General features: G+C 48.2%; 1 protein-coding gene across 3 annotated transcripts in view; it reads right to left on the bottom strand.

The window, feature by feature from the left end:
• Window positions 1–26,732, bottom strand: part of DSCAM (DS cell adhesion molecule) — a 469,811-nt gene that overhangs the window by 86,937 nt on the left and 356,142 nt on the right. For all 3 annotated transcript variants that reach the window (XM_080655259.1, XM_080655257.1, XM_080655258.1), the window contains 3 exons: window positions 18,167–18,237; window positions 2,290–2,530; window positions 433–579 (listed from right to left, as the gene is read on the bottom strand). In XM_080655259.1, coding sequence (XP_080511385.1) covers window positions 433–579; window positions 2,290–2,530; window positions 18,167–18,237 — 459 coding nt within the window. The remainder of the gene's footprint in view (window positions 1–432; window positions 580–2,289; window positions 2,531–18,166; window positions 18,238–26,732) is intronic.

The raw sequence follows: 26,732 nt of genomic DNA, 5'->3' as shown, positions 1-26,732 counted from the left end.
CCATTCCTCTGACCCCCCTGGGAGGCCAACTTAGGAAGTTTCCCTGCTGAGTTCTGTTGGAGAATAAGAGGCCAACCTATGAGCATCTACATCACGTCGAACTTTCTAAATACAGACCAAGGTTTGGTTGCTGCCTGCAGAGGTTTGACACAGGTGCTTAGAATTAGGAAAACACACCTATGCCTAGATTTCCCACGCGCCACCCCCTGCTATACCCCCAGGTGCTTTTTGGGGAGACGTGATGCCGTAAAGAGCTGTACACACCTGTTAACATGATGGATGAGAGACAGGGACCGAAGGGCGTGGGGAAAAGAGAAAACTGTTCAGTGATAAAGAAACGCCCACTGTGTCCTGAACCCACATGGGGACCCGGGTCTGCAAATTCCATGGCGTATCTTTTGGGGCAAACGCAAGGTTGCTTCATCCTCTTACCTCCGTCCATGAGGTTGGCCCAGTAGATGACTCGGAAGCCTTGGAGGATTCCGTTCAGAGCTTCCTTGGACAGTGTGGACCAGGAAATGGATATGCTTTCCGGTGATGTTGCTATGGCTTGGACATTTTCAGGGGGGTAACTGGGCACTGAAATGAAATAATGAGAGTCTGTAATAACGGTGGGTGGTTTTATTAGCAGAGCAATACCGAATAAGCAACCTTCGTTTCACGTAGCAATGCGCAAGCCAAAGAAAACAATTGCACTCGATTCCCAGAATTAAGGAAAACGGAATACTATTCCCCCTGTACACGTATTATGGGCAACTCAGTAGAATATCATGAGTTTATGCATATGTATTAATAGACTGCCACAGTCGCTCTTCCCAGATGAGCTACTTCACTCTAAGGAGGCCGTCCCAGGCTCGAGGAGCTGTGAACACTCCCGATCTTACTGCGTGAGCCCAATGCTTGTCTGGGGTATGTGCCACCACCCCTATAAGTTATTGCTTTAAGTTGCATTTACTTTGTACAATACGTCCCCTCTCTTTAGTAATATCTGGGATGTATATTGGAAGCCTAGCTCCTGAAAAGTGTGAAAAAGCAGGCATGTCATCATAGCTCGTTTACCGCCCCATCCGCCCGCAGCCCCCTTTCAATACTAAAACATTCTGTCCGGGGAAGGAGAGAAAATGGACTAAGATGCAGGTTAGGAAAATATTTGGAGTATTTTCCCATATGGAGCTTAGGCAAACCTTAAATGCTGCATGTAGGAGAGGGGATAAAATACTGACAGAGCCACAGGCATCAAGGGAAAATGAGCACCACAGCATAAGCCCAAGGGCATATATGGCAGAGATTGTGAAGGCGGAGGGAAAGCCCCCGTCTTTAAGTTTCCAGTTACCTAAGACTTTTCTTTCTCTAAAAAACGGTCAGAAATTTCCAATGGACGTCATCAATTTCTTCAAAAGAGGAAATTGTACACTGATAAAGAAACGCCTCAAACCCATGATCACGTGGGTAACTGCACACGAGATATTGCAATGCATGCTTGTTGCCTTCCTATCTGCTCCTTATCCCCGCAGTGAACCCCGCATCTCATCTCTGCACCCACAATGCCCTGCCTCTGGACACCAGGGTGCGCTGTCTTTTCAAGCACTACCAATCAATCCTAGCTTTTAGGTTTCCTTCACTGTCCTGAAAAGCGAGAATTAATTCTTATGGTCACTAGGGGGCGCGCCAGCACCGTGAGATTTGCTCCAAAGTCCACTCATGTGTGTTCCCTGATCTCAGATGCTTGAAAATAGAAAACAATCATAAAAAAGAAAGAAAGGAAAAAAAAAATCCTCCTGAACATTGATTTGGGAGAAATTCTTAGAAAACCGGATTTCTGCATCCTGGTCAGACTTTTGCAATTGGAGGGAGAGCGTGGTGCCACTAGGGAAAAGCCCAATTCTTGTTTGCAAACGGATGAGAAAGATGCTGGAGAGGAAATGGATTTGGGCTTTGCAATCCAGCCGTGTCAAGGGCGGGACCCAATCAATGCAGTGCTGGAGTTAATAAGGGCCAGCTCCCCCATGGAGACCCCGCCCACCAGCAGGCCAGCTGCCTCTGTCACTGCAAAACCAATGGACTAAGATGAGCACTGGGCACTGAAATGAAATAATGAGAGTCTGTAATAACGGTGGGTGGTTATTAGCAGAGCAATACCGAATAAGCAACCTTCGTTTCATGTAGCAATGCGCAAGCGGTGGCGGGGGGGGGGGGGGGGGGGGGCAGGCTGTGTGGAGCCAGCGCCCCAACCAGAACAAACCCTGGAGGAAAAAAGCCAGGAGCCTGGGCCCAGCCCTGCGGACCTACCATCCTCGAGGGTGGTGGTGATGATTTCCTGAGAAGAAGGCCCCGTGCCGGCCCGGTTACACGCCTGCACCACCAGGCCGTACTGGGTGAACTTGTTGAGGTTGTCCAGGGTGTAGATCTCGCTGTCCCCGGTGGTGTCGATGCTGATGATGTTGAACTGGAAGTTGCCCCCAGTGCTGTACTCGCGGTAACCGATTTGGTAGCCTCGGATGATCCCATTTTGCAAATGTTTCTTGGGTGCCTGTGCAAGAAAGAAAAGAAGACGCTAAAGGAGACTCCACAGGCGGGAGAGCAGCACCCACCCGTCTGTTAGGGAAGCCAAAATGAAATCGAATAACCACGGGAATAATAATAACAACAGGGTGTAGTCATGGGAACCGCGTCCGGAGAAGCCACTGCACGTCGAGGGCCTGCTCTCGGCCAGGGCTCTTCCGTTTCCTGGATGAATGCAGCAGCCGGCCCTGACCGCAGCCCCGTGACACAGCGTCACTCCACCCCCAGGGACACAGGAGGTCACAGGCATGAGGGACAGGGTGGGATCCGGCACCAGGGCCTGTGCTCTCCACCCCTCCTCACGCTGCTGTGGCCGACTTGTCTAAGTGTTTTGGAAAGATGGCTTGTGTTTGTGGGGTCTCAGCATACACCACCCATCCCAAGGTCACCCGGCAAAATCTACTGAGCTGGACACTCAGCCAGGTATTTCCCAGCACTGGGGGGACAGAATTTTTTAAAATATGTTTTTATTGATTTTAGAAAGAGAGGGCGAGGGAGAGACAGAGGGAAGCATTGATGTGAGAGAGAAACATTGATGCACACACATGCGCACACATGTGCCCCAACCAGGAATCGAACCAGTGACCTTTCAGTGCACAGGGCGATGCTCAACCAACTGCCACAGCGGCCAGGGCCAGAACTGATTTAAAAAAAAATGGTTCCTTCCTTCTTGGGGCTCACACTCGAAATGGAAATTCCAGAGTAAAGGCGTTTCCAGGTTGAAAGCTGGATATGGAGGGGAGTGCACTGCTCACAGGATCATTTTGGATCATTTATGGCAATTTAAACTGGGTAGGGAGAGGCCCGAGTTAGCTTTTCTCTGCTAAGGGTGAAGGGTCCGCTCAGTCATAGGCAGGGCAATTTTGGCTGACATGTTGGCCTTTTAAAAGAAACCAGATTCTTGTCAAATATGTTATAAGAACACCATCAAAGTGATGCTGTAAAGTAATAAAGGTTTTGTAGACTTTCAGGCAGTCAATAGACATGTGTGTGTGCATGTAAGTGTGCATTTGTGTTATGTATGTATGTGCTTATGTGTGGGAGTGCATGCATACGTGTGCATGTGAGTGTGCCTGCATTCGCATGTATGTGGGCACATGTGTGTGTATGCATTTCAGTACAAACCATGGATTTTGATCTCTCAGGGCTCTGAAATGTGTTCTCTGCCCTGAAAACGCTTAGCAATCCAGTCGGAGAGAGGAAACAAACACTTAAGGTGCCATAGAGAAATCTGAAGTGTCCAAGTGTGCGGTAGTGGGCAGTGAGGGCCAGCAGGCTTCCAGAAGTGGTGCGATGAGAGTGGTCGGCAGCAGCCAGAAGAGGCAGACCCCAGGTGGGCATGGAGGGGGAGGGGAGGTGTGGTGGGTGGAGCCTGCAGAATGGGGAAGGCATAGGATAAAGCATGGGAGGTGCCTAAACCACAGCAGTGGGCATGCAGACAGGGGAGCTGCCTGGGGCGGGGGTGGGGTGGGGAGGGCTAGTCCTTGGCCAACAGACACAGGTGCACGAGGGAGTCCACGATGGGAAGGCAGAAGAAGGTATGAGCAGCAGCAGCATGAATGAGTTCAGCAAATATTTATGGATTTGCCTAACAGGCCAGCCTCCCCCTGGGATCAGATGCCTCCATCTGCCTTTAGGTGTGAGTCCGAGCGACACAGGAGCAGTAAAGTCACAGTTCTCTTTAGAGTCGATTTCCTTCTTTACGCTTTTCTTGGATTCCCATTGCTTTTCTCAACCGCTCTGATTTCAGGCATTAACACGATGTTAACAGGTATCAATAAGACCATCATGTGAACCATGGCTGTTTCAGTTGAGTTGGCAGCATCAGACCCGGACTGACTGTTGTTATAAGCAAATGTCTACGCCAAGCACGTCAAACTCGAAGGCTCACACGGGCCAATAAACGAGGCATGTGGCCCGCGGGCTGCGAGTTTGACATGCTTGTGCAGTCCTGTTTTCACATGAGTAACTATGACTTTTCACTTTGCTTTGAAATCCCATATGAAGATTTTAGATTTTGAGAATTTGATTACCTGGAATTTGTTTACCTAAACCACTGAATTGCATTTGTATCATTTAATTAATTTTCCTGCAAAAGTAATCCAAAAGTTAAATTTAAAACAAAGATACTTCTATTTCACATAGTTTTTTAAATACGAAATACAGTGACCCCAATATAAAGGCTATGTTTTTTAAAAATTAGGTTTACGCCCATTATGTATCCTAATTTTTCAACAGAATCCCTGTGAAGCTTTTTTTTTTTTTTTTTAAAGATTTTTAAAGAAGAGAGGAGGAAAGGGAGAGAGAAAAATATCGATGAGAGAGAAACATCTACCGGCTGCCTCCTGCGCTAGGGATCGAGCCTGCAACCTGAGCATACACCCTGACCGAGAATCAAACCCCAGCAACCCTTTGGTGCAGGGAGGACACCCGACCAGCTGAGCCACACCCGCCATGGCTCCCTAGAAGGCTTTAAGCCGCCCGCAGACACCACGTCAGGATCCCAGTACGGGGGCAACGAAGTCAGACCAAGAAAGAAGCTCGAGGACTGGGGGAAAATGCCCACAAGAACATGTCTGCACACTGCAACCAGGTTAGCAAGGCCCTCTGCAAGTAGGGACTTGCTTGCTGACATTCAGCTCCTTGGGTTTGGGGGCATTAATCACACCTGTGATCCGTTTGCACAGGTAGGTGGAGAAACCCGCCCCCTCCCCCTATGGGTAAAAAAACCCCACAAATCATTCTAACTAGCTTAAATATGATAGACAGCATATGTGGTTTTGTTCTGCCTGGTTTCAATATTTTGTTAAAAATAAATAAATCTTGCCCGCCCAGCGTGGTTCAGTGGTTGAGTGTTGACCTGTGAACCAGGTCACAGTTCAATTCCCGGTCAGGGCACATGCCCGGGTTGTGGGCTCAATTGCCTGTAGGGGGCATGCAGGAGGCAGCCGATCAACGATTCTCTCTCATCATTGATGTTTCTCTCTCTATCTCCCTTTCTCTCTGAAATAAAAATAAAAATATTTAAAATAAATAAATAAATCTTTACATTCTTCTTCTTTTTTAAAAATTTTATTTTTATTGATTTCAGGGAGGAAGGAAGAGGGAGAGAGAGATAGAAACATTAATGATGAGAGCGAATCATTGATCAGCTGCCTCCTGCACGTCCCCCACTGGGGAACAAGCCCAAAACCTGGGCATGTGCCCTTGACCGGAATTGAACCCGGGACCCTTCAGTCCACAGGCAGACGCTCTATCCACTGAGCCAAAGCAGCTAGGGCTTTACATTCTTCTTAGAACTAAATTTTAATCCTGCTAGTCCTAGTATGCCATAGTGTTTGTTTTTTGTTTTTCCTTGTTAGATTCTTCTGAGCCAATTTATTTGGACCATGTCACCCATTTATTTTTCTTTCTAAAGACAAGGATTCCAGAGAGTTGGTTCACGTGCCCAGCCAGCTGGTGGGTAATGTATGTTTTCAATTAGGATCATTCCAGACAGACCTACAGATTCACAGCAAATCTCACCTCTTACTACGCATTAAAGGAAGACTTTGGAAAGTACGTGCGTGGAAAAAAAATAAACTTAAACCCTTCACTCTGCAGTTGGGAGTCAGCGGTCTGAGCCCCTCCAAGCAAGAGCCTGCTGGTCTTCCCAGACCGCGGGGGGGGGGGCGGGTACCCAGGGTCCTGTGTTTGCCCTCGCTCAGGACCCCTGAATGACTGCAGTGCCAAGAGCAGGCCCTGCCCGCTCACTGCCATGTTCACATGTAAGAATTCATTGTTGTTCCCTATTGAACGCTCCTTTTCCTTTCATTTCCCTTTGGGTCCAGTAAAGACCCCAATTTCTTTCTTTTTGTCTCAGAATCTGCCACATGTGGCCCTCTGGGTCCCCTTCCCAGCCTGGCCTTTATTTTCCTCCTGTCCTCTCTCTCTAAAGCCTTCTTTCACCCTTCCCAGTGCCCTTTCTCCAGCCTCCTCAGCCCTCCCGCTTCCTTTGAGAAAAGGTCTCTTCCCATCTCCATGACAACAGTGGCACCTGTGTCTTGCTCGTCCATCCCAATCAGCCTGCAGCTGCCCCTGGCAGATTCTCCGCTCCCGAGAGAGCTGGTGCCAGCAGGGATGTGCGGATGCGCAGGGCACCCTCTCTCGGATGTGAGTGATTAGAACAGGCATGGCTTCTTCGGAGGGCCGCAGCCAGGCCCTGCTCCTGCCCCCCTCCCCTGCCCACCGCAGGGACTGCACTTTGCAGGAAGCCAGGGCACTGCGGGGGCGGGGGGGGGGGGGGGAGCGCACAGCCTCCACTGCAGAATTCCGCAACATGCGAGCACGCATCGCTCCTGCATGCTGAGTGATTCCGTTGCAAAATGAATTGAAAATTCTCTTTGGATCCCTCCAAACTCAAGTGCAACGGACCCTGTCCCATTTCCCTTTGATTACGGGGTGGGGGCTGCCGTTGTATCTCCTCCAGCTTTCCCTGCTCCTCAGTGTACACAGGCAGGAACCAGGCCTGGTCTGCATGAGGCTTCCTGTGTGTGTGTGTGTAAGCGGGGAGGTGGGGCACTGCGGTGACTCTGTGATTGAAGTACAACGTGGCACTTGCGGAGCTGAAGGTTTGTATAGCACGCTAGGAAAGGAATATGGGAGAGGTGACTTTTCCAAACAGGGGCAGAGGGTCCCCAGAGAAGGGGGCACATCACCGGAGCCTGAAGGAAGACCAGCCATTGTGAGGACAGGGCGACAAAAGCAATCAGCATCCTCCACTGCCCCCAGGAGCCAGAGATGACCCAGGGGTGGAGCAGAACGCTCAGGGTGACCCTGGGGGAGGAACTGGGGTGCTTGTCAGGGTGGGAGTGTAGAGGGAGCGCAAGAAACACTGGGGCCCACCCTGACCTTTGGAATCAGAAACCCATGCGGTGGCAGGGGGCTGGTGACCTGCACTGTAACAAGCCCAACAGGGGGTCCTGGTGCATGCTGGGGTCTGAGCACCTCGCTGTCACTGGGGAGTCATTGAAAGGCTGAGAATTGGCCTCACTTGGGATGGACGATTTAGCTAAAAAGCAATGACTCTGCATTCCCCGATTTTTCAGGTCACCGGTAACCCAATTTCCCGGTCGCTCTCTGCAGAACAATAGGGAATGGATGCAAATAGGACTGGAGCCCTTCACAGCCCTGCAAGTCACTCAGCAGTGAGGGGACTCGTGGCACCTGGGGCTTGGCTGCAGAGGGGACAGGCGCCCAGCTGGGCGGAGCAGAGCTGTGGCTCCACCAAGGACTCAAAGCAGTCTCCCTAGGTCAGTGGTTGGCAAACCGTGGCTCGCGAGCCGCCGCGGTTTGCCGCTCTGTTGACTAATGAGTTTGCTGACCACTGTCCTAGTTCATAGGTCGAAGTTCAACTACTGAGCCACAGTGTTCCTCTTTAAAATGCTTAGGTCAGTGGTTGGCAAACTCATTAGTCAACAGAGCGGCAAACAGCGGCGGCTCGCGAGCTGCATGTGGCTCGCGAGCCGCGGTTTGCCGACCACTGCTCTAGGTGAATGGACCCCAGGTTTGTAGGGAGTGATGTCAGAGAGAGGAGAAATCTCACATCACTGCCTCCAAGCGTGTTTTCATTTCTGTCTCTTCTTAGAGTTGCATTACACTACATACAACATTCACATCGTAGGTCTTATACAGGTAAGTACGGCCACGTGCCCCCTCTCCCCCCAACATTGCTGTCCATCGAGGGCTAGGAAAGAGGGAGGGAGGTGTGAAATAAAGAGTGGGCACATGATCCGACAATGAGATGTGCTCAGAACAACGAAGATGTTTCATTCAGGTTTGAGAAATGATGACGAGTGATAGGAGGCTTGAAGTGCACACCGTCTCCAGAGGCCAAGAACTTGGACTGGCCGCCAATAGTCACCAAAACCTGGTCAGACTTGGCAGCGGAGGAGGAGGTGGCAGCCAAGGGTGTGTGTGGGCTGGGGACACAAATGTCGAGTGTTAGAAACAGGTTCTTGGAATGTTCTGCAAGACTGGACTGTATTCAATTTCTAAACCAGGGGTCCTCAAACTTTTTAAACAGGGGGCCAGTTCACTGTCCCTCAGACCGTTGGAGGGCCGGACTATAGTTAAAAAAAAACAACTATGAACAAATTCCTATGTGCACTGCGGGCCCGGGACGAGTCGGCTGCTAAGCAAGACAGGCAGCAGCACCCGGCGGGCAGGATAAATGTCCTCGGAGGGCCGCATGTGGCCTGCGGGCCGTAGTTTGAGGACGCCTGTGTGGCTCCCATTTCATTCATCCACTCATTCATTCATTCACCCATTCATCAACAAACACTTGTTGAGTAGCTGCTCTTGCTGGAGCCCTCCTTTTTGTGAATGTTGCTGTCCTTTGCATATCATACTGTCTGATAGCCACATAGAGCATTTCTCTCAGCCATAGGGGCCTATTCAGAGCCTGGCATCTGCCAATGACCACACAGAGGAACTCAGGGCATGTATGCCAACCAGGGGGCATTATAAAGTGGGGGACACACCTGACCTGACACGTGCCCAAGTGCAGGTGGGACCAGAGTCTGTACGGACCCCTGGGGGTGACACCAGAGGGCCCCCAAATCACACGTTCCTTCTCAGGAGTCTTACTTCTGTCACTTCTGAAAGTCAGTATGAATATGCCTCCCGAATTCTCCAGTTATTTACATAAAGCAGGACTTATTTTTGAGTTTAGATTGCGACCAGCAGGGAAAACAAGACCGATGATATTCTTTCAAAAGGTAGCATTGCTCTCTTTCCTATGATTACTGAAAGCACAACGAACTTTTATTTGGTCTCAACTTAAAATTTACAAAAGCATGTCCTAATGGAGGAATTCATCACAGGCATTGGAAAAAGGTAAAATCAATTTTCAAAGTTTCTAATACCAAGAGGAGTTTGGCCTTTAAATAAAGGACAGAAGCGTTCCTTGACACAGAGTGGGTTGATTACTTCTTAGTGCATTAGGGTAAGTGTATTTATATTAGTGACCTGGACCTGAGAGCAGATACTGCGTTTCTCTGTTCTGCTCAATGTTAGCATCAAACAGAATAGGATGCTGGGAAACGGGACGGGCACATGGAAAAAATGAGACTAGACCACCAACTGACACCACACACAAGAATAAACTCAAAATGGATAAAAGACTTAAATGTAAGCCACAACACTATAAAAATCCTAGAAGAAAACATAAGCAGTAAACCTCAGACATCTCCTGTAGCAATATTTTTGCCGATATATCTCCTAGGGCCATGGTCGGCAAACTATGGCTCGCGAGTCACATGCAGCTCTTTGGCCCCTTGAGTGTGGCTCTTCCACAAAATACCATGGCCTGGGCGAGTCCATTTTGAAGAAGTGGCGTTAGAAGAAGTTTAAGTTTAAAAAATTTGGTTCTCAAAAGAAATTCTAATCGTTGTACTGTTGATATTTGGCTCTGTTGACTAATGAGTTTGCCGACCACTGCCCTAGGGCAAGGGAAACACAGGAAAAATAAACAATTGGGACTACATCCAACTAAAAAGCTTCCTCACAGCAAAAGAAACCATCATCAAAATGAAAAGGGAACCCACTGTATGGGTGAACATGTTTGCCGATACATCTGATAAGGGGTTAATTTCCAAAATATATAAAGAACTCATACAACTCAACATCAGAAAGACAAAACATCCAATTAAAAAATGAGCAAAGGACCTGAAGAGGACATACAGATGGCCAAGAGACATATGAAAACACCCTCACCATCACTGATCATCAGAGAGATGCAAATTAGAACCACAATGAAGTATCACCTCACACCTGTCAGAAGTGCTGCTATCAATAAGTCAACAAACAGCAAGTGCTGGCGAGGATGTGGAGAAAAGGGAACACTCACGCATTGCTGGTGGGAATGCAGACTGGTGCAGACTCTGTGGAAAACAGTACGGAGTTTCCTCAAAAAACTAAATATGGGACTACCTTTTGACTCAGCGATCTCCAGCGAATATACCCTAAGAATCCCGAAACATCAATCAGAAGGAATATATGCACTCTTCTGTTCACAGAGCATTATTTACAGTATCTAAGACCTGAAAACAGCCCAAGTGCCCATAAGCAGATGAGTGGGTAGAAAAGCAATGGTAGATTTACACAATGGAATGCTACGTGGCTGTGAAAAAGAAGGAACTCTTACCTCGTATGACATCATGGAGGGAACTGGAGAGCATTATGCTAAGTGAAGTAAGCCAGTCAGAGAAAGACAGGACCATATGTTCTCACTTATATGATGAGCAAAACTGAACCAGAGGCATGGATACATGGAACAGACTGACGGTGTCAGGGGATGGGGTGGGGAGGACTGGATAAAGAAGGTGGAAGGATTAGCAAAGAACATGCATGCATAGACATGGACACAGACAACAGCGTGGTGAAGGCCAGGGCGGGTAGGGCAGGGCTGGGTGGAGGTGGGCAAAGGCGAGGGAGGGTGGGAAATGGGGGACATCTGTAATATTGTTAACAATAAAAAATTAAAAAAACACACACAACAGAATGTGGAAATAGATGCAGAAAAGTCTCCCAGGGCAGTTGGCTCATGTTGCCCTGGCCAAGGGCCTCCTGCCCCAGGCCCTGAAGCACTCTATCTAGCGTTTTATTTTTTAATATATTTTTATTGATTTCAGAGAGGAAGGGAGAGGGAGGGAGGGATGGAAACATCAAAGGTGAGAGAGAATCATTGATGGCTGCCTCCTGTACGTCCTCTACTGGGGATTGAGATCACAGCCAAAATGTGTGCCCTGACTGGGAACTGAACCATGACCTCCTGGTTCATAGGTCGATGCTCAGCCACTGAGCCACTATGTCCAGGCTCTGACTAGCATTTCATTTTATTTATTTTTTTATGTGTTTTTTTTTTCTGCCCAGCATTTTAAATGATGAAGGTAACATCAGACTGTTTGTCTTGCCTTGGGAGAGATGTCTGTGACATCTGATGTCCATGGACTTCTTGTTTAGACATAGGTTTTCTTTTATTTTTCATTCCGATCCTGCGCTCTAAGTACTAACTTATCTCTCTCATTTGATTTATCTAATAAAACGAGAAAAGTCACCAGCAAGTTGGCTCCATGACAGCTAAGAAAATTAAGCACATTAAATAGTGTGCATTTATCCGCTCACTCCACCGATTCCATTCCATTTATGTATAGTCATGTGCTGCTTAACGACAGGACATGCTCTGAAAAATGTGTCCTGAAGTGATTTTGGTGTTGTATGAACATCACCGAACACACGCAAACCTCGATGGGATAGCCCACTGTGCACCTGGGCCGTGCGGTTTACCACCTTCGTACGTGCGGTTTGTCATGGACAGAGACATCCTTATGCCATATTCACTTTAATCTGATCTTCAGATTTGTTCTCTGTGAAAAGTGGAGTCGGTATTTTATGAAAACCAGTAAGACTATACCGGAGGCAGTCTTTTGAATGTTTTTCTTGAAATTACTACTTCTTTATCTGTTACTAGATTATTTGAAATAAAAATGTTATTCATCAGGAAAATGTCATAATATTTGCATTTACTGGGACATCTTTGCTATCAGAAAGGACCCTGCTGTCCAGAGCCATCAGAGGGTTGAGCATCCAGAGTGGGGATCAAATCTGGGCTGTTCTTCAAGGACCAACCTACATACTCTACCTGCTCTCATGTCCTCTGTTCTCATAGTCCTCAAGCCCGTGCTATGAGCTGAGCAGGAAGAGAACGTGCCACTGAGATGCGCTGTTATCTATTTGTCTATGACATAAGGGAAAGGGCACTCAGACTGGCACTGCTGAAAAGGGTTCAAGTCTCAGCAATGACAAAGCAACTCGCTCAAGGTCATTTTTATTGATGTAGAGACCAGAAGATAACTAATTTTCTTGAAGTCCAATTCTAAGTCACCTTCATACTATGTCACAGTATTCTTATTACACACAATTTACCTGCTGTAGATGCACTTAATTTATGCTAATCCTACTTTATGCATGATGTAATGGAATATTGTCCAGTTACATTTGTATGTATACTCATTTTTCACTATAAATATAACATGGTCATACACACCTATGACACTAAGTTTTCATTGCTAAAGTTACTTATAGTGTGCTTACTAGACGATTAAGTAATTTTTAGTATTATCCTGACCATAAGCAATTTTTATCCTAATAGCCTAACTTCAGAACTTAATCCACTTATAAACTCTGATGTTGATGTACTAAATCAAGAAAGACCTAGGGCTGCTCATCTATAAAAGTCCAGAGTGTGCCCAGCCAGCAGGGCTCTGGGGTTGAGCGCTGGCCTACGAATCAGGAGGTCATGGTTCAATTCCTGGTCAGGGCACAGGCCCAGGTTGTGGGCTCCATCTCCAGTGTGGGGGTGTGCAGGAGGCAGCCAATCAATGAATCTCTCTCATCATTGATGTTTCTATCTCTCTCCCCTCTCCCTTGCTCTCTGAAATCAACATTAAAGATATATTTTTAAAAAGTCCAGAGTGCTCTTTTAGTTGTAGCCTCGGTTCCTACTCGTTAATCTTACTTGCATTTCGATGCTCAACCACCGAGCCATGCCGGCCGGGCTCTTACTTGGATTTCTGATAAAAATTCTTTAAGTAATAGAAGACAAGACCATCCTTGCTTTCCAGCTCCTTGTAACCTGCTAGTTTATAACCTAACTATCTAAAGAGAATGGTGGAAGTGCCCATCCTCTGATGTCCTACACGGTGCCAGGTTATCCAGGCTCCATGCAAAGCTTTCAAAAGATACCATCTGAAAGGATTGCCAACTGGGGAATATACATGGCCTTCGTCCTAGTCTTTAGTCCAAGTTCAATTTATGTCCTGTCAGGGTCTATTAGCTGGAGAGGTACAGCTTTCTACTGGGACTGAATGGAGACATGTTTCCTATGCTGAGTCCCAGCCAAGGTCTCCCCCCAGCACGTCCGGGTGTCAGACCTGGATCCCACACTCTTGGCAGCAGAACTGCTTTTGTGAAAGTGGCAGCATCTTCTCACTGCACTCGGAGGCAGGGAACCAAGAGAACTGCCTGCTGGGATTGGGAGGCCAGCCAGGAGGCTTACACGGGCTGCTGTTGGCTCTGCTCTGGGAAGATAACTGGGGTTCTTGGAGAAGACCAATCACAGGGCTAAACCTAGAGGGCTAATTCAACGGACAGATGGAGAGGGATGCAGACACCATTCCAATGATGCAAATAAGCAATGAATGGCTTTATGAAAGGTCTCTGTATAGTTTATACACCCACAAAAAGTAAGATGCATATATAGTCAGGTAAGGTTTTCTAAGGAGTCCAGAGGTTTCCAAAGGAAAAACTGCCCTCCTTGATATAAATTATTTAACACAAATGTGAACACTGGGAGTGATTCCTATATTTCTTTAATAAAATTAACTGCTTCTACCGAGGATATAGTGAACAAACAAAATATTCCCTCTACCTTCACAATGCTTATAGTCTAGTCATCTGTAATAAGTCAAGAGAGAATGATCGTACTCTATAAGGATGATCCAAAGATTTTGAAATTTTAGTTTTTTATATTCTCTTGTTACTGTCAGCCCTCTATATTAAAATAAAGAGGGCTGACAGTCCCTTAAATACTTATAAGGCATGTAGGCCATCAGGCTTTTTGATAAAGATGCTATAAATCCAACCCTAGCACCAACTTATTTGTTCATAAAAGTAAACTTTTATAATGTTTCATAGCCTAAGGATTAAAGTGAGAGTGAAAAATTTAAGCAAAATTAATTCCACTGATATAGAAACATAGGGTGCTGACTTACTCAAGTTACACTATTTATAGTTTGGTAAGAAAATGACAGTAGGTAAAAATGTCCATTTTTCCCGTGTTCTCTAACTCTAATGGGGCCGGGGAGAATGTATAACACGAGGGAGGAAGGAATCAGAAAAGACACTGGTTTTGTTGAACCTTACTGTGCGTGAGCCACCGCCTTGGCACAGGCACCCATGTATGAGTTGCTTAGAAGCCCACAGGCAGTGGGACAGCTGGGGTGGGGCCCTCACTGTGATAGCCCTCCGATCTTCGGCAAGTCCTTCCAGCTTCAGGAACCCCCTCCGTGCAAAACGGGGTCCTCCCAGTGCTCAGACCTAATGACAGAATCATGCAAGAGATGGGCGTGGCGCTTGGCAGAGAGCGGGTGCTCAGGAAGACGCCTTGCCCAGGACTCCCAGGACGTACCCGGGCGAGCAGGTGCTCCTTTCCCAACACGCGTGCCATTTCCTGGAGGCAGAGGGGTTTCGGTGTGGGAGTCGAGTGGAGCCTGCAGTTCATTAAATCATTACGATGAAGGTCACTGGCTTTACGTGGCAGACTTAGCCCTTTCCCACTGTAAGGGCTCCTCTTGGCAGCATATAATAGATTGTAATGAAGCCTCAATTAGTTAGAATTATTGGGGATTGTGGAGATACGGTGTTCTCATTAAAAATACTCTTCAGATTGCTGATACTTAATTACGTCCCCAAATACTCAATATACATACTTCATGGAAGCCATGGGTCTCTTCTGTAACATGGCTTCTCCTAAATAAAATCTCGGCCAGAGGGTATGACACTGAGGCTCAAGAAAGTGGTAAAGTTGTCAGGATTTTTATCCCGAGTCCTCAGCCTCACCATTGTTTTCAGCACCGCAGTATTTAAGCAACTGAAAATCTCGTTATTTGGGACAGCCCGTGGCTCTAAAAATATTCCTCATTCAAAACAAAACGTTTACATCAATAGGAAAAACATCTCTGCCTCACGTCTCTCTGGAGAAATGTTTTGCAATCAAAGATGAATGAGATGCTCCCTGCCTCTGAGGAGCTCAGAGAACAGCAGAGAGATGCGACCGAACGGATGCAGAGACCGTGTGAAGGGAACAGCAGTGAGCCAGCTCCAAGAGTAATGGGTAACCCAGAGGATCAAACGACTAATTCCACCTTGGAGATCCACACGTGGCCACAGAGAAAGGCACACCGGACCGGAGAGCTGAGTAAGGGCGACTGGACAGGCGAGGGGAGAAGGTCATGAAGAGTGTGCGATGGCAGAGGAGAAGGAGAGAGGTGGACGGCTGGGGGGACCTGCACGGTCCCCCATTAACTGGGGGAAGGACCGAGCGACAAACCTGAAACAGGCGCTGCAGCCTGACTTTGACCGACCTAGAGCGTCTTTTGGGTTTTGGTCTCTATTCAGTAGGCCTGAGCCCCCTGTGTCAGACTTGATAATGTCAACATTTGAAATTTTTCTTTGACAAAAGAAATAACAAATAAAAAGGGAAAGCTGTTCATTTTGTTCAACAGAAGGTGTATGTTACAGAAGTGCTGCTGGTACAATAATAGTTAAATTGAACATCTGCCCCCTGAGTTATAGAAAGCCACCGCCCTGGCCGTGAAGAGGTTTAGCAACTACAGGAGATATTTTCTCACCCAAACCCCAGAGCTCTTCTCCCCTCTATCGCGCGTCCCTCCTTGGAGCACAGCATTTGCTTCCCATCAGTTGCCCTGTGAGCCTGAGTGAATGAGTTCCCACCACAGACGTCTTACATACAATCCCGGTGTTTGCATCCCAGCTGCCTGAGGTGGGCTCCCTGCTGGGCTAACATAACTTCTCCTTTCTTTCCGTCCTTCTTCCTCCTCCTTTCCTGCCACCTCCTGACACAAACTGTAAGTCTGGAACTTTTCACATGAAGGAAAGGCATACTTTATGCACCATGTCCTATCCCACTTCGCATCTACTTTAGATGATGGATGAGCGCACACAATTTGGTTGAGTGGGACACTTTCCTTACATAATTGGGCCAACGAACAGGCAGCCCTTACCTCATCTGGTGTGAGATCAGCCACAGGCCCGTCTGCGTGCAGACAGGCCGGTCAACAACCCCCGCTATGGAGACAGATCACTGTTCCGTGAACAGCATCCTACAACCAGTTCACGATCTCATGGAAACAAGGCTTCCTCTGAATAGCCCAACCCACGTTCATCCTCTCGGCGTTCAGAGGAAATTTAACTGCAATTACTGACTTTGCTGCTGCGTTTGATGGAGATGAAAGAAGGTAAAGCCTTTTAGAGCCTGAAGAGTTCCCATGCTTGGTTACAAGGGCTCTATGGACAGACACCTCTCTCAAGCAGGACCCCAAAAGCTTTAGGAGCCACAGCAACCGCTGGCCTTTTTCAGGGGCGCACACATGCAAGGGAACGAGGAGGGTGAGTGGGTGAAACTTCACAGCCTTTCATCCAGCCAGAGTGAGTCAGCGTTCCGTTTGTAGAGTGGCCAGGACGCGTGAGGGGTTAGGGCTTGCTGAGTGCCTTTCATGACATGTGTGTGATGCTCACAGCTGGCGGATGCGCTCACAAAGATGAATGACACCCTTCCCCCACCGCGGCTGCACTGTCTGAGCAGCTGAACCATCGTGGCCCGCTGCCCGCTGGCATCGCGACTCATTGACACAAAGGGGCCTGCTGCAGGGGCTCGTGTTAACAACAAAGGGGTACCCACCCCTGCAATGAAAATCCTCTTTTAGACAGACGTTGGTCACTGAGTGAAAGAGCTCATGCTCCAAGGAAGAAACAAGGACGGGCTTGGTTTCTATGGTTCCAGGAGGGGTGCGCCTGAAAGACCTCACTGGGCCCCCTCCCCTTCTCTGAGTGAGAAGACAGAAAAAAGGGGGAGGCAAGAGGCAAGGAGAAAACCCATGTCATGGGAGAAATCCGGAATGGGATTCGTGAGCGTAACTTCACAGACGTTTTGACCCAACAACAAGCACCCCAGATACAGTGGAGTTTGGCCCAAGGTGGTTGTCTCCAAGAGCACATGACGGGGTGACTAGTTCCCAAAGCAGTTTCACCTGCCAGGTAAGTGACGCCAGGTGAGGTCCCTGCGGAATGGTGTTTATGTGCTAGTCTGTGACGAGCTGGCACCGGAATAAGACTCTACTGCTTGCTTTATTGGGAGCTTTGCTATGGAACCCTGGGCGAGACAAAGCCGCGGTCTGTCTGCTCTTGACTCAAGCTTCCTTCCTCTTGCAGCGATGGCCAACGCCCCCTGCTGGCCAGCAGCAGTCTGCACCTGCCGGCTGCACATGAGGGACCACTGCGTGGGATGCAGCCTGCTGGATGGTGCAGTCGCTGGTGAGGAAATGGGGGCCTGGGGGGATGTGCTCAAGGACACAGCTAGCAGGTGGCACAGGGAGGCCTTCTCTCCTTCCTGCCAGCTCAGTGGGCTCACCACACACCGTGACTGCCACTTAGGAAAAGCAATTAGAAATGGTCTCCCCTAGGGGGCAATCAGAGGTGTATTCAGGCAGTCTTTCCACAATTTGTCTGGAGACCAGCACTTAGGACTCAATCAGGATTCAAAGAATAAAAACAAGACACAGCCACGCCACTCTCTGTGGATGTGGAATTGGCTGTGAAAGTATTAGCAATGTGGATACAGATCCTGGATTTTAAGAAAAGGGCTCTTAACCTAATTTGGCAGAACTGAATGTTAGTGTCTCGGCGTCATAACAGGTAACATGAGTGAGGTGCTCGCCTCCATGGAAACCGTGCTCACGGGAAAGCAAGAGTCTGCGTGGTTTACCTTCCAGGTGACCCTGATGCTCTGAGACGAGATGGGCTCCAGGTGGACTTCCTGAGGTGGGCCATCAGGAGCTGAAAGACCAAAACCCACAGACTGTTAGAAGCGGGTTCCACGGGGACAGACACCTACACAGCAGGGCCAGGCCCGAAGACAGGCCGCTCAGCACCAACACGCATGTTGGGGGGCACGCCAATCTGGCAGAGTCCCTGTGCACTGAGTACCCTGGGGTTCTCCTGCTCCCAGGAAAAGTGACTCTCCAGGGCTTCCCTCACCTTCTTCTTCTCCATGGCCTCGACAACTTGATCAGTAAACTCAAGTGTGAGCAACTCAATGGGTAAAACAAGACATTTCTTTTATAAACTCTGCCTGTGGAGCAGTTGAGTGAAGGCCCTTCTCTTTTCCTTGGAAGTCTCTGTTAGGGTCATAGCTTTGGGGTTGACCAGCTACTCAGAGCTACCAAGGCAAGAAAAGAAAGAAAGAAAGAAAGAAAGAAAGAGAGAGAGAGAGAGAGAGGGGGGGGGGAGAGGGAGGGAGAGAGGGAGAGAGGAGAGAGAGAGAGAGAAAAGAAGGAAGGGAGGGAGGGAGGAAGAGAGAGAGAGAGAGAGAGAGAGAGAGAGAGAGAGAGAGAGAGAGAGAGAGAGAGAAAGAAAAGAAGGAAGGGAGGGAGGGAGGAAGAGAGAGAGAGAGAAAAGAAGGAAGGGAGGGAGGGAGGAAGAGAGAGAGAGAGAGAGAGAGAGAGAGAAAGAGAGAGAGTCAGGATCCTTCTGCCTGAGTCTCTGTGTTTGCTTTAGTTCTTCATACTTTCCAATTAAAAATTCTTGTTAACTAGGGGCCACAGCCATAGATGGCAGAAGCAAAGTTAAAAAGCAAAAGTGTGCAACTCACACCAACCTATTTCTAATGGCTGTTGGATTCCAATTACATCCAGTTACAGTCAATTAGCACATATTAGAAATGTACTGTGTGCTAAGAACATCGTGTAGAACTAAGGGATGTAGAACATTCTTGTCCCCCTGAGTTTGTGATCTAACCAGGACAGACGAGATGACATGGCTATAGTCAAGTGCATCTGAGAAGCAGACGCAAACAGTGGCCCAGGAGTCAGCAGGGAGAGACCCCTTTGAATGGAAAGGTATCGTTGGGTTGATAACTGCGGTCACAGCTGCACAGAGCCCATTTCTGTGGACATGGTGCCCTTGGCAGGAGGGTGAGGAGCATAGGGGGCTAAGAAAGCCGAAGTAGTAAATGTAAGCTCGTTGTGAAGAATTTGAAAATGAAAGGAAGGGTAGTGATAAAGGTCAGATTAAAGGCAAGGTCAAGGGAAATGTTTCCCTTTTTTCAGAGAAGTTTTGAGCAATAAGAGGATGCTCAGAGGCTTCTCGTCTTACCAGGGGGTTATGTCCTAATGAACCCAATGACAGTTGAAGACATCATAAATGAAAATGAATTGAATACCATACTGTAGTCTATGGTTGTTCACCCTTGTGATCGCGTGGCTGAGGGCTGTGCTCCCTGCACCTGCCCAGCCTCACCAAAGTGTCATCCAGCATATTGCTAGCCCAGGAAGAGGTCAACATTCACTTGGGAGTATGGTTTCTACTGAATGCATATCACTTTGGCACCATCATAAAGTCAAAAAAATCAAAAGTCATCTCAGCCAGTGTGTTCAATGGCTGGGCATCAACCCATGAACCAGGAGGTCATGGTTGGATTCCTAGTCAGGTCACATGCCCGGGTTGCGGGCTCAATCCCCAGTGTGGGGTGCACAGGAGGCGGCTGATCAGTGATTCTCTCTCATCATTGATGTGTCTATCGCTCTCTCCCTCTCCCTTCCTCTCTTTGAAATCAATAAAAACGTATTTTTAAAAAATCATAAATGGAACCATCGTAAGTCAGAGACTCTCTGTAGTTGCTAAGTTGATGGGCATTTCAATCTTTCTCCCTGAGTTCAAATTCGGACATTACCACTTAGAAGATGTGGGTGTTTTTGTTTGTTGGTTGGTTTTGCTTTGCCTTTGCAGGCAGGTTACATAACTTCCCTGTGCCTCAGTCCCCTTCTCTATATAATGGGACGATAAAGTTTATATCATAATGTTATGTAATCAACCTAAGACACATGTTGGAGCTTTGGCCACTATAATTAGGAAGATTTTTTTTGGCACTGCATGTTCCATTCTAAGTTTCTAAAATATTGTAATAAAAACTTTATATTAAAAAATTAGTCTGCTTTCAGAATTTTAGCCTTTCCTTACAGCTCCTGAGCTGTAATTTTTTCATGGGCCCTCATCTCATTGCAAAGAAACAATTTCTGTAAAATTATAGTCTAAGGCAGATTGAATTTCTAACGCTGAAAGTGTTGAAGATCAGCAATTAGGTATCCATTTATTTAACTAAATTGGAAAGTTGTATTGACCTTGACATTTAAGAATTTATATACATGTTTTTGAAGGGAAACTCTAATACACACACACACACACGCACACACACACACACAGCATACTTTCTTCTTTTTAAAAACAAAACAGAATAGTTATCTCTTCCCTGAGGGAGGAAGAAGGCTAGAAATAAGAATTAACAGTGAATGCGATTTTCCAACATAAGTAATCTGCATTTCTACAGAAGCCCAAACTGTTCAATCAGTAAAATAGTCATAAGTGAAGACAAAATGTACAGTTCCTAATGTTTTTACCAGGCAAGGCAACTTTTACTAATTCTGTTTGGCTGGAATTACAGTGATGGCAGACCCTTGGACATTGCCAGACCCACAGGTCTCCACTCTTGCTTCCTCTTGGGTCACCCAGGCTGACTCCGCCTCTCTCCCTGCTGAGCCTGCTCCTTGGCTTGGCTTCCTGCTTCCCTGACTGCTCTTTGTGGCTCTCAGTGGACTGTCCTCTCTCTCACTTCCAACCAGTGACACCAAGACTCAGCCTCAGCGCTCCCCTCTGCCCTCAAAATATTCTCTCCTGGCTTCACCCGGAATCTTGGTGATAAATCAATCATTCCACTGGCTGAACGACCCCAGTGGGAATCACCCCCAGATGCCCACCTCTGGTTTCCTGATTGGGGAATCAAGCTATTGAGGTTCTGCTATGTGCCAGGTCCTAAACTAAGCAAGGGCTGGTGTGCAAACATGGATTAAAAAATGGACTGAGGGACAACTGCCGATGCTACAACCACGTGCTGCTCTCTGCTAGAGTAGTGTGGTCCAGGCGGATGCTCTTTGTTCGGTAAAGGAGGCCAAGACTGTTCAGTAAAAATCAAAGTAAAACCAAGAAGAATTGACACCTGGAAGAGCAAAGGATAACTTCATTTAAATAACGATTTATCAAATAAATTGCTGAGTTATTTACACTATTGTTCATTGAGCCCCTATTATATGGTTCTAAGTGTCTGGGATATAGCAGTGAACAAAACAAGCAACTATTCCTACCCTTGTGAAAGGGAGGAAATAGATCGTAAACCAAATAAATCAGTACATTGTATGGTGTGTGATGGTAATAGATGCTATTTTTAAAAAGCAAAATGTTAACGGAGGGAGGGGATCAAGGGTGATAGAGTGGGCTGTGGGTTGAACTTTGAATGAGGAAGAGGGTCAGGGTAGGATTCATTGAAAAGATGTTATTTGAGCAAAGACTTGAAGGAGGTATGGAAGGAGGGGGAAGAGCACTCCAGAACAATCCCAGAATATTCCAGAATATTCCAGAATATTCCAGAATATACCAGAACATTCCAGGAGAGCTGGCGGGAGTACACTCAGCATGAATGAGGAACATGGAGGAGGTCAGTGATTTAATTTCCAGTGGAAGCTGGGGAAAGGACAATGGGAGCAGACTGCTGAAGGCTGGGGTCCGGGTGCCCCTGGTTCTCAGTGGGTGGACCCTGTGCATCGGATTCTCTCCTTGAAGAGCACAGTGACGCCACCCTGGGCTAATGTGCACCAATACTCGTATGTTTATTGTAACACCTCTTACTCCTTAAGTAAGGCATCTTGCTCCTTAAGCCCCATCATGTCCTCTCAGTACACAGGAAACTCTTCCTCTGGGCCAGGGCTGCTGCTCTGAAATGTGATGAAAAATGGTGCCAAGGCCTTCACTTAGCGCCGGATCCGATGCCAACGCAACGGCTCCACGCGGTGACCCTTCCATAATCCCGACCTTCCATTCTCTGAGGCGTCTGAAAATTCAGTGGTTTTTTTAAGGAGCTCCCGCCTAATTGAATGTCCACGTTTTAAGGACAGACTCATAATGAAAACGATGAAGGGGTCAGCCACCCCAAACTCAGTCACAGCACTTAGTGGCAGGTGGCCAGGGCACGGCTGCTAATGGGCGAGCCGGTCTGGGTGAGGGTCAGCTGTGGATGTGACAGGCTGATCTGCGCCAAAGAAACAGGGCACGCGCGTCCGTGCACTTCTGCTCCATTAGGAGCTGACCTCATTAACACTGGGCAGAGTCTCCCCTTTAGCTTTAGCTTCTCCCCTTCGGGGGGCTCAGGGCTGCAGAGGGGAGTCAGGAGGAGTATGCTAGACAGTGTGACCTCTGCCTCCTGGCTGTGCCCCAAGGTCAAGTGCAGTAGAGCACTGATCCTGCATTTGGGTACTTTCCCGTGAAAACACTAGGTGTTGCGGCGTGGAACAGGCTATTTCCAATGGGAGGCAGGAATGCCAGGGACACAGGGGTGATTCTCTCTGCACTGGGCTTCGCAATGGATGCTACGGCAGGAACCTGGGACCCAAATGCCCACTTGGCAAGGCAATATTAGGGATCTGCTCGCCTTTTCTGTGCGGGGAAGACAGTGAGTATTTAGGCTTTGTAAGCCCCATGTGGTCTCATATTGTTCTTCGTCCTCTTCTTTTTAAAATGCAAAAGCTGCCCTAGCCGGTTTGGCTCAGTGGATAGAGCATCGGTCTGCAGACTGAAGGGTCCTGGGTTCGATTCTGGTCAAGGCAAATGCCCGGGTTGTGGGCTCAAACCTCAGTGGGGGGCGTGCAGGAGGCAGCCAATCAATGATTCTCTCTCGTTACTGATGTTTCTCTCTCTCCCTTTCTGAAATCCATACAAATAAGAATAAAAATGCAAAAGCGATTCTTAGCTCAAGAATTGTAAGTGGACTTGGGCGCATGGTCTCTAGTCTGTGACCCCTTAAATGAAAGAAGGGTGGGACTGATGGATTTTGGGGTGCAGGGCCGGCCTAAGGGGGAACCACTCTATCCTCAAGCAGCTGATTCTCACCAAACAGGCACTCAAGAGAAGTTCAAAGTTTAAATTTTGACCTGAAGTCTCCAGATTTTAAAAACTGGCACCTCATTGTAAACACCTGCACAGCAATGGGCAGAAGCAACGCAAACACACCTGCAGGCCTGCCGCTGTGCGAGCTGTGAGTACAGGACCCCTGGGACACGCTCCCCGGTCAGGACATGTGGTGTCTTGGCCATAGGCCCGGATGCCTCTTGTGGCCCCGGTGGGAGCTCCAGTGAGCGGGCTTCTTCTTTCTCCCACCCTCCTCATCTCCCCCTTCAGCCTTACCCTTCACCTTTCTCTACTTTTCTTTCTTTTTTTAAAAAAATATATTTTATTGATTTTTTACAGAGAGGAAGGGGGAGGGATAGAGAGTTAGAAACATCGATGAGAGAGAAACATTGATCAGCTGCCTCCTGCACACCTCCCACTGGGGATGTGCCCGCAACCAAGGTACATGCCCTTGATCGGAATCGAACCTGGAACCCTCCAGTCCACAGGCCGATGCTCTATCCACTGAGCCAAACTGGTTAGGGCTCTACTTTTCTTTCTTTATGAGGTCCTTCAACATCTCAGTGTGGTTTTAATCCACCATATATTTTTTTCAACAGACACACACACACACACACACACACACACACACACTGCTCATTACTACTCCTCTTCTAAGACCACTCTGTGAGGCATGTTTGTGACGATTCCTCCCACATGTACTGAGCAGTCTCCCTGCTGGATAGCACAGAGCGCTGTGAGAAACGACCACATAGCTCAGAGGCCATTGCCATGGAGATTCCCACTCGGTGCTGGGGGATGAGGGTGGGTGGCAACAGTGCCATCCAGGGAGCCGGGAGAAGGTATCGCCTTCTTGGGGGCCTCCTTGACCTGGCATTTCAAGGAAGAGTACAGACAGAAAGACACCGACTCTGAGGGCCTTCCAGACGGGGACAGATCACGCATGCAGAGGGGGAAGGGAAGGGCAGGCTGCCGCTGACGACCATGGGAGTCCAGCGTAGCTGCGAATAGTAACATGGTAGGGCGGGGGACACCAGACCTACCACCTCCCAGACTCATTTCTCCAGCCAGGGAGGCAGTGAGACGTGTCAGGGGCTCCAGACTTGGGCACTACATTACCATAAAAATGAGTAGGTTTCCAGAAGCTCCCACCCAATGCTTTTCACTGCTTGAGCGATGGCTACTTTTTTATTTTTTATTTTTATTTTTATTTTTTTAGGAAAAGGGAGCAGTTTGGATGAGGAATGGTCATCTCCACACCTTTGGGCTTCCCTGCCGGAAGTGACAGTAGCAACCAGTGGCCTCTGTGGCAATTCTAGTGATGGTGTGCTTCATCAGGGAGTGGGGTGGTTGTAGTGAGGGTGTGCTTAGTCAGGGTAGTGGGGTGGTTGTAGTGAGGGTGTGTGTGGTCAGGGTAGTTGTAGTGAGGGTGTGTGTGGTCAGGGTGGTTGTAGTGAGGGTGTGCTTGGTCAGGTAGCAGGGTAGTTGTAATGAGGGTGTGCTTGGTCAGGGTGGTTGTAGTGAGGGTCTGTGTGGTCAGGGTAGTTGTAGTGAGGGTGAGTATGGTCAGGTAGCGGGGTAGTTGTAATGAGAGTGTATATGGTCAGGGTAGTTGTAGTGAGGGTGTGTGTGGTCAGGGTAGTTGTAGTGAGGGTGTGCTTGGTCAGGTAGCAGGGTAGTTGTAGTGAGGGTGTGTATGGTCAGGTAGTAGGATAGTTGTAGTGAGGGTGTGCTTGGTCAGGTAGTGGGGTAGTTGTAGTGAGGGTGTGTATGGTCAGGGAGTGGGGTGGTTGTAGTGAGGGTATGGTTGGTGAGTGTGGTTGTAGTGAGGGTGTGTGTGGTCAGGGTAGTTGTAGTGAGGGTGTGATGGTCAGGGAGTGGGGTGGTTGTAGTGAGGGTGTGCTTGGTCAGGGTAGTTGTAGTGAGGGTGTATATGGTCAGGGAGTGGGGTAATTGTATTGAGTGTGTATATGGTCAGGGAGTGGGGTAATTGTATTGAGGGTGAGTATGGTCAGGGAGTGGGGTAATTGTATTGAGGGTGTATATGGTCAGGGAGTGGGGTAATTGTATTGAGGGTGAGTATGGTCAGGGAGTGGGGTAATTGTATTGAGGGTGTGTATGGTCAGGGAGTGGGGTAATTGTATTGAGGGTGAGTATGGTCAGGGAGTGGGGTGGTTGTAGTGAGGGTGTGCTTGGTCAGGGTAGTTGTAGTGAGGGTGTATATGGTCAGGGAGTGGGGTAATTGTATTGAGGGTGTATATGGTCAGGGAGTGGGGTAATTGTATTGAGGGTGAGTATGGTCAGGGAGTGGGGTAATTGTATTGAGGGTGAGGGTAGTGGGGTAGTTGCCCGCTGTTCCATGTGAGTCATACGAGGTAAAATGACTTCGTTTCAGTCACTCAAACCTAGGCACCAAGACAAAGACAGACTCTGCTTTGGAGCTTCGCTCAAGCCTGCTCCTCCCCTTGCATCCTCCCTCCGTTCACCTGCTGGAGAAGGAGCGAGGCTGGCAGCGGGCACCTGGTAAACCACAGGCCGCTCCAGGAGCCGAGCAGGCGGCTCTGAGCCTGCCTGCCGCAGAGATCCAGGGAGCTGCCTGCATGCCTGCAGACCGCTGACCGGGCGCTCATCACCTGGCCTCCTGGCTCAGAGAGGAACGCTGCCATGGCAACTGCCAGCTGCAGCCCAGGTCACCAGGGAAACGAAATAAAAAGCAACAACAACAGCCTTCCTAATGGCTAATGGCGATCCGGAAAGCGGCCCCCCCAAAGCACCACCAGCAACAGCTAGCCACCTGGAGAAGGTCCTCGAGATGGGGAGTCAGAAAAGGGGCAAGGGGAGGGGGGAGGTGGAGCACTGCTTTGTGCTATATTTTGGGGGCAGCTTGTTGTCCCTAAATATCCAGCATAATGAGGTTCCAGGAAGTTAGTGGGTTGCTTACATAAATATTTAAATAAGGTTCCATTTTTGCAAGAACATGCAGACACTCCTTTCCCACTTATTTCTGAGAAATGGAAAGTACTTTAAATCTCGGTGTTTTGTCCATTTAGCCAATGTCCGTGGTGAGGAGGAGAAAAGCATCATGATGTCCATTTTGCAGGTAAGAAATCCGCAGAGTACCAAGTATCAGAAATGGCTCATCCTCAGACACCGAAGCACAAAGCTACCCCCCCAGCCCACCCCACCCCCAGCCTTAAGAACAATTTCCAAGCGCCATTATGTCCCAGGGTTGAGAAAAGAGTGCTCATCGCTGTTCAGGAAGAACTGTATATTTTAACCCATTTCCTTGAGGATCTATTGACTACCCATATCAAGAGTTA

The sequence above is a fragment of the Plecotus auritus genome (assembly GCF_963455305.1).
Source record: "Plecotus auritus genome assembly, chromosome: 2".
Classification (NCBI taxonomy): Eukaryota; Metazoa; Chordata; class Mammalia; order Chiroptera; family Vespertilionidae; genus Plecotus; species Plecotus auritus.
The sequence above is the reverse complement of the archived record's forward strand: the minus strand, read 5'-3'. Positions and strand labels throughout refer to the sequence as shown.